At 42.0% G+C, this 13,219-nt stretch overlaps 1 protein-coding gene across 4 annotated transcripts in view; it reads left to right on the top strand.

Annotated features, from left to right (window-relative positions):
* Positions 1–13,219, top strand: part of cops4 (COP9 constitutive photomorphogenic homolog subunit 4 (Arabidopsis)) — a 59,158-nt gene that overhangs the window by 35,118 nt on the left and 10,821 nt on the right. For 2 of the 4 annotated variants that reach the window (XM_078214402.1, XM_078214420.1), the window contains exon 9: positions 9,659–9,755. In XM_078214402.1, the coding sequence (XP_078070528.1) occupies positions 9,659–9,755 (97 nt within the window). The remainder of the gene's footprint in view (positions 1–9,658; positions 9,756–13,219) is intronic. The other 2 variants (XM_078214429.1, XM_078214411.1) reach the window with 1 other exon arrangement.

The raw sequence follows: 13,219 nt of genomic DNA, 5'->3' as shown, positions 1-13,219 counted from the left end.
GACCAAACTAAAGAATAAAATGGATAAAACTATGACAATTGATTGATCATATTAAATGTATTCCTCAATTAGGGATCCTGGAGGTAATGATGAAGGGAGAGAAACCATTGGAGTGGGTTTTCTAGATAGGCAGATATTGAACCAAATGAGGACAGCCCCACTGGGCTGGTGAAAGAGTAATTGAAGGAGGATGGCATGGTCAACAATGTCAACGGCTGTAGGAAGGTTGAGAAGGGTCGGGAGAGATAGACCAGCATGGTCACAGTCACATTAGGATATAATTTGTGACTTTGTTTCTATTCTAGTGTGAATCGGAAGAGTTCAAACTCGGAATTATAGGAAAGGTGGGCATGGATTGAGGAAGCCAACATGTTCAAGTGCTTTGGCAAGAAAAGGGAGTTTGGAGCTGAAGCTGTAGACGGCAAGGCGTTTGGGAGGGAGGGGGCGATGTTAGGGTAGGTTTCTGAGATGGGTGGTGCTGATCGCAGGCCATGGTCTCCCTGAAGATTGAAAAATCAGTCATATTCCCATTTCTGTTCACTTTCCAGTGAAGCGCATTGGCAAATGAGCCCCACTGTCAAATAGCCTGCTGACACTCAGTCTGTGCACAAACATAAAGGAACACCAAGTAAGTGAGATTTGTACATTTGAGTGCCTATGAAACCAATTCTCCAGTGTGATTCCACAGTTTGAATCGCTGACTTTAATAGAATGTGAAAAGAAACTGGAAAAACAACTGGATGAAAATCCTTCCTATCCTACCTGTGAACATTATGGCCTGGATTTTGCATTCAGCAGCAAACGAATGATCCATCACTCATTATGCCTACAGCAACCCACACATTTCTCATGGACTTTGGGTGGCAACTTATAGTCATTGAATGTTTAAAAATGCAATAGGTCCTTCTGTAAGGGTTCTGGGACATGTGTGAATGTGGCAAGCAACAGCGTATTCTCAACTAATCAGACTGAAGAATCCTCAGTGAAACATGCAGAGTTTAAACTAGTAACAAAAATTATGTTCAGAAAGCAAAAAAACTGATTGTGAGAGAGAGATGAAAGACAAGAAAATTTTTTTTTAAATCCCCTAGAGTTAATTCCTGAAGAAATGAGACTTCATACTTGTGAAAATTAATTTTCAGTGTCAGGGTGTTTGATTGTAATTTGAGCTTGTGCATGTACTGACGTCAGATGTTGCTGCCCAATTTACTCATTAATCGTGAATTCTGTAACCTCGCTGTTATTCTTACTGCAAATTCCAGGCCTGTGTTTATCCCATCCTATAGAACACCTTCAAACATTCCGATTTTCCATTCGGCTGTTGCCTGACTTTAATGGTCAGAATTCAGCCGTATTGGAACTACATTTTTATCCTCCACTGTTTGAAAGTACTCCAGTGTTTATGGACGTTGAAAAAAAAATCTGAACTATCTTTAATTTACTGCTTTAATTCATCAAGGATTCTAACATGCAACCTAGCTGGGTCAGGAGCTTTATGAATATTATAGTTCTTCTTGCATTTGCAACATATTATTCTTTAACTTGCACGTACCCTGGATCTTGTAACCACACTTGCTGTGACTATTTTTTTTTCATATTCTTTCATGGGATATGACAGGGCCAGACTTTGTTACCCATCCCTAATTGCCCTTGAAAAGGTGTTGATCAGGTGCCTTCTTGAACAGCTGCAGTGCAAGTGACATAGAAACAATTATAGTGCTATCAGGAAGGGTCTTCTAGGTTTTGACCAAGCGACAGTAAAGGAAATAATATATTTCAATGTCAGAATGCTGTGTGGCTTGGATGGGACTTTGCAGTTGGTCAGTCTTCCCAAACTACTTCTGCCTTTTTTCTTCTAAAAGTAGAAGTCACTGGCTTGAAAAGTGCTGTCAAATGAGGCTTGGTGAGATACTCTGTACATGTTAGAGGTGGCACATCCTGTTGCCATTGTGCATTGATGGTGGAGGGATTGAATGTGGAAGGTGGTGGATGGGTCCAATCAAATGGACTGCTTTGTTCTGGATGGTGTTGCGCTTCTTGAGTGTTAATGGAGCTGCATTCATTCAGGCAAGTGGAGAATATTCCATCACACTTCTGACTTGTGCTTTACAGATTGTGAACAAGCTTTAGGGAGTCATGAGGGGGCGGCATTTTGGCACAGTGATTAGCACTGCTGCCTCACAGTGTCAGAGACCTGGATTAAATTCTGGTCTCGGGTGACTGTTTGGAGTTTGCATGTTCTCCCCATGTCTGCATGCGTTTCCTCCTGGGTGTTCTGGTTTCCTCCCACAGTCCAAAGGTGCGCAGGTTAGGTGGATTGGCCATGCTAAATTGACCCTTAGTGTCAGGGGGATTAGTAGGGTAAATACATGGGGTTATGGGGATAGGGCCTGGGTGGCATTGTTGTCAGTGCTGACTCGATGGGCCAAATGGCCTCCTTCTGCACTGTAGGGTTTCTATGAATTTCCTGCATCCCACCTCTGCATGTAATGACAGCATTTATTTGGCTGATCCAGTTCAGTTTCTGGTTAGAGGTAACTCTTCAGGATGTTGATGTTGGGATGTTCAGCAATGGTAATGCCCTTGAGTGACAAGTGGAGTTGGTGAGATGCTCTCTTATTGGAGACATTGCCTGGCACTTGGGTTGTGCAAATGTTACTTGCCATTTTTCACCTTTTGCTGCATATGGACACAGACAGTATCTGAGGAGTCATGGATGGCATTGACCACTCCTTCATAAAATGGAATGTGAAGAATTAATTTAATGTAGCAAATCAACTGCATGTTATTTTATAATTTATGCAATTGTCCCTTTATCTTTCTATTAACGTAGTAAAACTTATCAGTGGGTTTCAGTACAAGCTTTCCATTTGATCAGCCAGATTAACACATTGTTGAATTAATCAGTTCTTTCCAACTCAGCGTAGTTCAAAACAGAGGAATATGCCAACCCTTTGGTGAACCTATATTGTTATATGTTTATTTACTTAAGGATTGCACTCTTAAATTCATTGAGAGTTTTTATTCTGCATTTGTTTTTGCAAAAGCTATTTTGCTTTTCTTCAGATAGGTGGTATTAATTTTTCATGTCTATTTGTGATGCTTCTATTCCAATGTGGGTCAGACTGGTGCAGTGCTAAGTGCAAAAGCAATCCATGAAATAAATTTGTGCAATATCACTCCTGCTCGCAATGCGCCAAACTAGCCATAGTGTCAGATTGATTGTCAGGCCCACTTTTTGGTCCATCGATGCAGCTTTATAAGACCCTCGTCAGACCCCACTTCGAGTACTGTGCTCAGTTCTGGTCGCCTCATTACAGGAGGGATGTGGAAATGATTGAAAGGGTGCAGAGAAGATTTACAAGGATGTTGCCTGGATTGGTTGGCATGCCTTATGAGGATAGGCTGAGGGAGCTCGGTCTTTTCTCCTTGGAGAGACGAAGGATGAGAGGTGACCTGATAGAGGTGTACAAGATGTTGAGAGGTATAGATCGGGTGGATTCTTCGAGGCTTTTTCCCAGGCTGAAATGCTGCTATGAGAGGACACAGGTTTAAGGTGCTGGGGCGTAGGTACAGAGGAGATGTCGGGGTAAGTTTTTCACTCCGAGGGTGGCAGGTGAGTGGAATCGGCTGCCGTCAGTGATGGTGGAGGCAAACCTGATAGGGTCTTTTAAGAGACTTCTGGATGAGTACATGGAACTTAATAGGATTGAGGGTTATCGGTAAGCCTATATATAAGCCTAGGTAGGTAGGGACATGACCGGCGCAATTTGTGGGCCAAAGGGCCTGTTTGTACTGTATTTTTTCTATGTTCTATGTTCTAATTCATTAGAATGACTGTTATTGGGGTTGGAATTATCATATCGGTGCAGTAGGGTATGCTTTTCTGTGTTTGAGGCACATTGGGCAAAATCAATTAATCTTTGTCCCGCAAATTAAAAATTGCCCAAACACTGGAAAACTGAAATAAACTCAGGAAATGCTAGAAAAGCACAACAGTTGAGGCAGCTTTGGTAAAAAGGAAAGACAATTTAATATTTTGGGTATAGATGTTTTGCATGTACAAAGATAGTAACTTGTGTTTTCTCCTGACATTGCAGACCAATCAGTATTTATATCTCCGGTACCTCTGCACTGTGTCTATGCTATACCTAGTCTGAAATCCCCTACCTTAAAGAACAATTAAATAGTTTGTTTAAATTTTGGTGTCAAAAGCACAAAAAAAACTTTATCAACATTTTTTTAAAAAATGATCCTCAAGTTTGTACAAGCAGTGAAAGTTAAATACTTTCCATGCTGACAGCAAATTATTGGTTACTGGCATTAGTTTCCTTCATTTTAATGTCAAAGGCTATTTATTTCATCGTATAATTTTATATGATCAGAAATGTCAGAGGAGATCACAACTTTTGTGATATGCATCATAACATTTATTACACCTATTTTCTCTGGTACTTGCATGTATATATGAAGTATTGCTGCATTTATACAGGAGTTTATATTCAAATAAAAGTTGGGTTTGACATCTGAAAAGGTAAGAGCAAGAACTTTAAAATAGATCTTTTTTGGTGCATAGTTTCAATTCTTGCTGAAGATTTATGAAGTGAAACAGGCCTATCATCAGAACTTAGTTCAACATTTATCCTAGATTTTGATATATAATCTAAAACTGTGAATGAAGGGACTACTATTTAATTTATTTAATTATAAAAAAGGCTACTTTTATGTAAACATTTGGACCTTGACATTAACAATGTGACAAGAGGCATTTAATTGGCATGCTATTGGTCTGTCTCTGGCATAATAGCCACCCAAAATATCAGCCTGGCTAGCCGGCAGCGGGGAAGCTAGCAGCAGGAAGCCGTTGGCACTTGGAAGGGAACTTGTGGTTGAGATTGGGAGACATTGGAGTCAGTACATACTAGGAAATGGGGGCAGGCAGGCACCTCCTGATCCACAGAAGAGTGCAAAAAGAGTGACTCCTCAGCAACTCTTGCCTTAGATCAGCAGCCAGACAGCTAGCAGCTCAACCTCTCCTCCTCTCTCTCTCTCTCTCTTCCCCCCCCCCCCTAGTGATTTCTCTAACGGAGATTTCTGTGAGATTTCAGTTAGTGAAATCTCACTAACTGTCCTGGCTGGAGACAATACACATCTCGTTAACCTGTGCCTAACCCTCTCTCCACTCACATTGTCTGTACCTTTAAGACTTGATTACTTGTACAGACTCGCATTCCAACCATTATTTTGTGAATTGAGTTTGTGTCTTTATATGCCCTGTTTGTGAACAGAACTCCCACTCACCTGATGAAGGGGCAGTGCTCCGAAAGCTAGTGTCTTGTGCTACCAAATAAACCTGTTGGACTTTAACCTGGTGTTGTGAGACTTCTTATCCCATTGATGTAGACAGGGGCATGTTCTCCACTATGCTTCCTGAAGTTGATGACTATCTCCTTCATTTTGTTGATTTTGAGGGAGAGATCATAGGGACAAGGACAATTTAGAGAAAGCTAACTGTCGACAAATGGAGATGAAACCAAAATTTTTAAAGCTTTAGCTGAGATCTTTTTCAAATTTTTCAATTCCAATGCTTTTCCTATGACGCTGGTACAGCAAAATTATAATCGTCACAATTAACCTTTTATACAAAGAAAACTAAATATTTCAGTCGCGTGTAAAACAAAGTCTTTGTTTAGCCCCAGTAAATCTCTGAGAATATCTCTCAGCTGTAAATTTACATTGCCATTCATTCTGTATCTTGTTTAAAGGACAAAAAACAAAGAACATTACAGCACAGGAATAAGCCCTTTGGCCCACCAAGCCTGCACTGACTCAACGAATACAAAAAATATATAATTAATTCAAAAAACTTTCATCATTTTCTCCACCTTTAGCAGTTTCAATGATAGTGTTAATTAATTATTTCCTTCAACACCTCTCAGCTGTTGATTCACATAAATTCTTTGCCTTTTTGGAGTGTTGAGTGGGTAAATGAATTGCTTATGTCAACTCCAGCATGATGCCACCACCATACACATCTTCCCGCACCCTCCCCTTTCAACATTCTGAAGGGACCGTTCCTTTCTCAACACTCCTCCGTCATACCCCTTACCTTCCCCATGACACCAAGAAGTTCTACTCTTCTCTCTGATGGGATTTCCGGTTGTCTCTTCTATCTTGTTCACCTACTTTGCTTCCTAATTTCCTTCTCGTGTTTGATTAGATATCTTTAAAAAAAGCCCACTTCCACAGCCACATTTTCTTCCTGGATAGTTGACTCTGTGTTCAGCTTATTCCATGTAGATTCCACCTTAAATTCCACCCTTCGTGTTATGGGTAGGGGCAGCATGGTGGCGCAGTGGTTAGCGCTGCTGCCTCACAGCTCCAGGGACCCATGTTCGATTCCGACCTTGGTGCCTGTCTAGAGTTTGCATGTTCTCCCCATGTCTTCTTGGGTTTTTGCCAGGTTCTTCCCACAGTCTAAAGAGGAGCAGGTTAGGTGGATTGGCCATGGTAAATTGCTCCTCAGTTTATCTATGAGTGTGTGCCATGTGATGGACTGGCATCTTGTCCTGGGTGTATTCTGACTAATGCCCAGTGTTGCCGGGATAGGCCCATGACCCTAAATTGGAGTAAGCAGTTAAGCGAAAGTGAAGTGTTATGAGTACCGATATCGTCAAGACATCCCGAACTCCTTGGACTCTTGTTCTCGCTGCATCCTAAGATGCACACTCAATGCCATGTGCTGCCATGTGCACACTCAATCTCTCCCTTAAGCAACATCAATTCATCCTAACACAAAGCTGTCCTGGTTTACAATTTCATTTTGTCTCTCACTTCATTCAGCACTTTAACAATAAAGTTTTCTCTTCCTTTCAGATGCGAAGGATCATAAAACTTCACGAACTCGAGGGTATCGATACCCTTCTAAATCTTCCTCTCCTTCCCTCCAATTCCCTACCTCCCTTGTGCCTCACCCCTTGTTATGTTTTCACATGCTTCGGCTCTCTGACTCTGAATGCTCTGCCTCAGCAAAGGCTTTAGTTTCATTCAATTATGTCTTCACCTCCATGCCAACGTTTTTGACCAGTAGTCCAATCACCCTTTCGAACAGACCCTTTCACCTGTTTCCAATGTTCTCCTTCCACGGACACCATCTCCTGACCTTCACTAGATACTTTCATTGACAGCTGCTGCATGACATGATCATCTCAATTTCTCTGCTCCTCTCATTTCCTCTAACCTATCTGTCTCAGAACTTGCTGCACTCCATTTTCTCAGATCCAAACCTAACATCATCATCAGATATACTGACAAGCGGGCAGGTTATCTGACATCCTGACCTCTACCTTGCAGCTGCCAAACACCAACTCCCTGGCACTTCCTCCTACCTCCCCCTAGGCAGTGACCCCACTACTAAGCATCAAGACATTGTGTCCAGGACTGTCATTGACCTTGGAGATCTTCCATGTACAGCCTTCAGTTTCATAGAACCCTCAGCCCCAAACGACCTGCTTCTAGCTTCTTCCCAATTATTTCAGTCTGTTCATGTCCCACTGAACTTATTCCTCACTATCTCAGCACTTTTATTTCTCCCCTTCTAGACTCTTTTCCTACCTACATCTGGAACTCTTTCAATGCCCTATGTGATTTCAACAATTACCAGTTTCCTGCCCTAATGATCTCCTCTTCACATTCAATCACTCAACACTTCCATTTCCCACCAGGATGGTCTTCGAGCTCTCTGCTTCTTTCTCAAACAGAGGTCAGGCCAGTCCCCATCCACTACGACCATCCTCCTCCATCTGGCTGAGCTTGTTCTCATTCAAAACAACTTCTCCTTCAACTCCACTCACTTCAAGTAAAAGATGTTGCTGTGGGTTCCCACATGGGTTCCAGTTATGCCTGGCTTTTTGTAGGATATGTGGAACATTCATTATTCCAGTCCTACTCAGGCCCCCTCCATCATCTGTTTTTCTGACTCCTGCTCTTACCATGAACTGGAAAACTTCATTGACTTTGTTTCCAATTTCCACACTTCCCTCCCCTTCTCCCAGTCCAGTCTGCGTGGGTTTCCTCCAGGTGCTCCGGTTTCCTCCCACTGTGAAAAACATGCTAGTTGGGTGCATTGACCATGATAAGTTCTCCCTCAATGTTACCAAACAGGCACTGGAGTGTGGCGACTAGAGGATTTTCACAATAACTTCATTGCCATGTTAATGTAAGCCTACTTGTGGCACTAATAAATAAACTTTAAATTTTAGCTTTGACTTCCCTTTCCTTCCTCGATTTCTCTTCCATTTCTGGAATTAGGTTACAGACTACTATGCACTACAAACCTATGGTCTCCCACAGCTATCTCGACTACTTTTTCCCTCACCCTATTTCCTGTAATGACTCTCTTCCATTCTACCAGTTTCTTTTTCTCAGTCACATCTGTTCTGATGGTGCAACCTTCCACACTCGCTCACACTTCTGATTTGTACTGCATTTTCCCCAACTGAGGATTCCAGCTCACCATGGTTGACTGGGCCCTCCACCATGTCTGATCCATTTTCCCATTTCTGCTTTCACCCCTTCCCCTTCCTCCCAGAGTCAAGATAGGGTTCCTTTGACCTCATATCCCACCTCACCAGCCTCCATGTTCAATGGATCATCCTCCCCCAGCTCCAATGTGATACACCACCAAACTGGTTTTCCCTGCCCATGCTTTTCAACATTCTGAAAGGACCATTCCCTTTGTGACATTCTTGTCCACTCTTCACTGACCCCTTCCCTTCCCTACAGCACTTTTTCATCACCTGCTCTTTCATCTCCTCCCTTCTCACTGTCCAAGGACCCACACACACTTTCCAAGTGAAACAGTGAGTTAGTTGCTTGTAGTTTGAATTTAGTGTATTTTTTTCACTGTTCACAATGTGGTCCCCTCTACATTGGGGAAACCAAATGCAGACTGGGTGACCACTTTGCAGAACACTGACATTTAGTCCATAAGCATGACCCCAAATTTCTGGTGGGTTGACACTTTAATTCTCCACCTTGTTTCCTTGCTGACCTTTCTGTCCATGGTCTGCTACATTGTTCCAGTGAAGTTCAACACAAGCTTGAGGAACAGAACCTTATCATTCAGCTTGGCACTCTACAGCTTTCCGGCCTCAAGTTCAATGGCTTTAGATCATAACCTCCGCATTCATCATATATTTGTTTTTTCTGGGATGGTCTTTTCTTGCTTTTTTCTTTATCCTTTCGTGTTGCATCCATACGGCTGCTATGTAGCCATTCATGTCTCATTTGAACACAACCTTTGTTTCTTTACCATGCTTATGACCGCTTTCTTTGGCTGTTGCATTATGAAATCTTTTGTTATTTCATTTCCCCTGCCCACCACCCTATCACAAACCACCTCCTGTTCTTCCTGCCCCTCCCCTCACCTCTCCCCCTTCCACTGATTTTAAAATCTCTCGTATTTCTACCTTTTCTCATTTCTGATGCAAGGTTATCGACCTGAAACATCAACCCTGATTCTTTCCACAGATGCTGCCTGACCTGCTGAGCATTTTTTCACTTTAGTTTTATTTCAGATTTCCAGCATCTGCAGTATTATGCTTATGAATTAATTGTTTCCTTTTGTTTCCCCCCCCCCCCCCCCCGCCCCAACTAGGCAGAAAAAATTGCCTCTCAGATGATCACAGAAGGGCGAATGAATGGATTTATTGATCAAATTGATGGAATTGTCCACTTTGAAAGTAAGTGCTTTTGTAAGTGCCTTTTTTTCTGAAAATTATTCTCTTTTTATATTTTTGACTTTTCATTGCATGTTTAAATTCAGATGCTGACCTCAAACAAATCTGACCACAACAACCTCTCAATCACTTTTCCCAACAGCAGTTTTAATGAGGGGGCTGCCCTGGCATGCAATGATTTCGCAGCCAAATAGACAATCAATCACATTGCAATATTCATATCCAGTAAACCAGGAACTTAAAAGCACCTAAAATATTTAACTCTAAGTTTCAGAAAGCAAAATAAATATATAATTCTATTAAGATTGAAGCTAAAATAAAGGTTAACAGGCTTTAAAAATGTCTTGTTTTTATATATGTGTGGATTTTTTTAGCACTGTAAAGACATTTGACATTCCACAAATATAAAATTAACTATTCAGGGTTACTAAGGGTGTTCTGCAGTAATTTTGTATGCTATTTAAAAATTCAAGTTACACCTCATTCAACAAGGTGTTGTACCTGTTAATTCTCAGATACTTTCAACCAGTTTACTTACTCCAAGGTTTTACCCCGGTGCCCTTATTTGCGAGGTGGACAAAGGACAAACACAAGTAAAGATTCAACAAGTTTATTAAATAACACTATTAACCCTTAAATTACCCACATAAAACAAGAGGATACCCCAGCAGATTCAAGTATACTACCCGTAAAGATGGCTTGGTTAAACTGCAGGCCCGATTCTCTGAGTCCCTCTGGTCTGTCGTCACGAAGGTGAGTCTCGATGGCCGCTTCTTCCTTCCTTCCTTCTCTGGTCAGTCTTCCGAATGGTCACGGCCGTCTCCCCTGTCGAGTCTTCGCTGTTGTGTGCCTCTGAGTGTGTCCCTTTATCCCCAGCCTGCTTGCCTTTCCAGAAACTTCTCTGGCTTCTGGCCAATGAGGTCCCAGGAGGGGGTTCCAATACCCAGTGGGTTTCTTGATGTCTGCCTGACAGGACACCAGGGTCCGCCCCCAGGTGTCCATCTCCATGTTGTTAAACTTGTTATCAGGTAAGGTTTCTACAGGATCTCTTGGTGACAGAAAGTCTGGCCCGATCTGGGCTTCTAACAATCGACCGATGCATTTCAATGAGGTGCCATGATCTCCTGCTAAGTCTCAAGTAGAGTGTAACGACCTTTGATGGGTGGTTGATGGGTCAGGCCCAGACACATTTGTGTATTGTACAATTGGCCTGCCTGAGGTGTGACTGTGTTTGATTTCAAAATGCTCAATTCTTTAATTTAGGATATCCAATTTTATCAGCCTTAAAACTAGGCCCTGTTTATATCACCACAAAGGGGTAACTTTTTTTTTAAGGGCTTTTATAGCAAGGCAAACTATGTAGAAGTGGAAGTTTTAATCAGTTCATGGTTGAAATGGAGAACACAGCCTGGGAACCTTTAGAGCAAACCCTTCAGAAGAACATAGACTCTCAGGCATTAGCTCTGGATTTCTGCATTGCATGGAGCATATCCAGACTCTTGACGTTACCACCAGTTTCAGTGGAGTAATGACGGCTTGACCAACATTATCAAAGCAAAAATCTTAGGTCCCTATGACAATTTGATATAAATGTGTATAAATGAGTATAAATGTGACAGGGTATGGCTGACTCTTGCGCCTATTGTTTTCAATGCAGTAAACTCCCACCTATTCTGGATTAAGGATATTTTCAAAGATATTACGCCAAATCTTGCTGGAAAAATTATGATAAGTAATAATGGTAAATGCCATTATTGATGTACAAATTAGCCAGCAGATTCAAGGGATTAAAATATATCAGCATGAGTGTTAGCTTCCAGAACAAGCAGTGGAGGGGTGCGTTTCTGAATGGAGAGCTGTGACAAGTGGCGTTCCTCAGGGATCAGTGCTGGGATCTTTGCTGTTTGTAATATATATAAATGATTTGGAGGAAAATGTAACTGGTTTGATTAGTAAGTTTGCGGACGACACAAAGGTTGGTGGATTTGCGGATAGCGATGAGGACCATCAGAGGATACTGCAGGATATAGATCGGTTGGAGACTTTGGCGGAGAGATGGCAGATGGAGTTTAATCCGGACAAATGTGAGGTAATGCATTTTGGAAGGTCTAATACAGATAGGAAATATACAGTAAATGGCAGAACCCTTAAGAGTATTGATAGGCAAAGGGATCTGGGTGTACAGGTACACAGGTCACTGAAAGTGGCAATGCAGGTGGAGAAGGTAGTCAAGAAGGCATACGGCACGCTTGCCTTAATTGGCCGGGGCATTGAGTTTAAAAATTGGCAAGTCATGTTGCAGCTTTATAGAACCTTAGTTAGGCCGCACTTGGAATATAGTGTTCAATTCTGGTCGCCATATTACCAGAAGGATGTGGAGGCTTTGAAGAGGGTACAGAAAAGATCTACCAGGATGTTGCCTGGTATGGAGGGCATTAGCTATGGGGAGAGGTTGGAGAAACTTGGTTTGTCCTCACTGGAACGACGGAGGTTGAGGGGCGACCTGATAGAAGTCTACAAGATTATGAGAGGCATGGATAGAGTGGATAGTCAGAAGCTTTTTCCCAGGGTGGAAGAGTCAATTATTAGGGGGCACAGGTTTAAGGTGCGAGGGGCAAGGTTTAAAGGAAATATACGAGGCAGATTTTTTTACACAGAGAGTAGTGGGTGCCTGGAACTCGTTGCCAGGGGTGGTAGTGGAAGCGGATACGGTAGTGACTTTTAAGGGGCGTCTTGACAAATACATGAATAGGATGGGAATAGAGGGATATGGTTCCTGGAAGGGTAGGGGGTTTTAGTTAAGTTGGGCAGCATGGTCGGCGCAGGCTTGGAGGGCCGAAGGGCCTGTTCCTGTGCTGTAATTTTCTTTGTTCTTTGTTCTAACGTGCTGGTGCATTTAGTCCTGCATATGGCATCACGCCCTTAACCATCCCATTTACTAATTACTGAGAATTTGCTAATTAATCGCCTATTAAGCACACTGCAGAAAGTTAGGCTGCTGATTAAGAGCACATGTATCGTTTAAACAATATAATTGCTAATATAATGACAACTAATCTTTCTGGCCCAGAAAGGAAACAATTTAAAATATTCAGTCTCATTCCAGCATATAGTAAATTCATTGAGATTTTAAAAATGTCAAATTTTAGATTTTTTTCCTTACTTTTTCTGTCTTTTTCTTAATCCAATCTATCCACCTTTCCCTGTTACAGTTCCTGTACTTAAATGGCCTCTAATGCACCTCCCTCCCTATTATTCTACTTTCTTTCTCAGTTCTTGAATCTGAAGGCGTAGAGAGATATATGTTGCTCACTAACATTTCAGATGCCCTGTTGCCCTCGCTATGGTGTTGTTAGCTCACATTCCCAACAAGTTATGATTTTTGAGCTGAAAGATTGTATGAAAAATTCTAAACGATGCTGTGCATCCCCCCCAGTGCTGCACTCCAATGTTTAACCTAAATATAGCACACTAATGTC

The sequence above is a fragment of the Mustelus asterias genome, chromosome 1 (assembly GCF_964213995.1).
Source record: "Mustelus asterias chromosome 1, sMusAst1.hap1.1, whole genome shotgun sequence".
Taxonomy (NCBI): Eukaryota; Metazoa; Chordata; class Chondrichthyes; order Carcharhiniformes; family Triakidae; genus Mustelus; species Mustelus asterias.
This window is presented reverse-complemented; position numbering and strand designations above follow the sequence as displayed.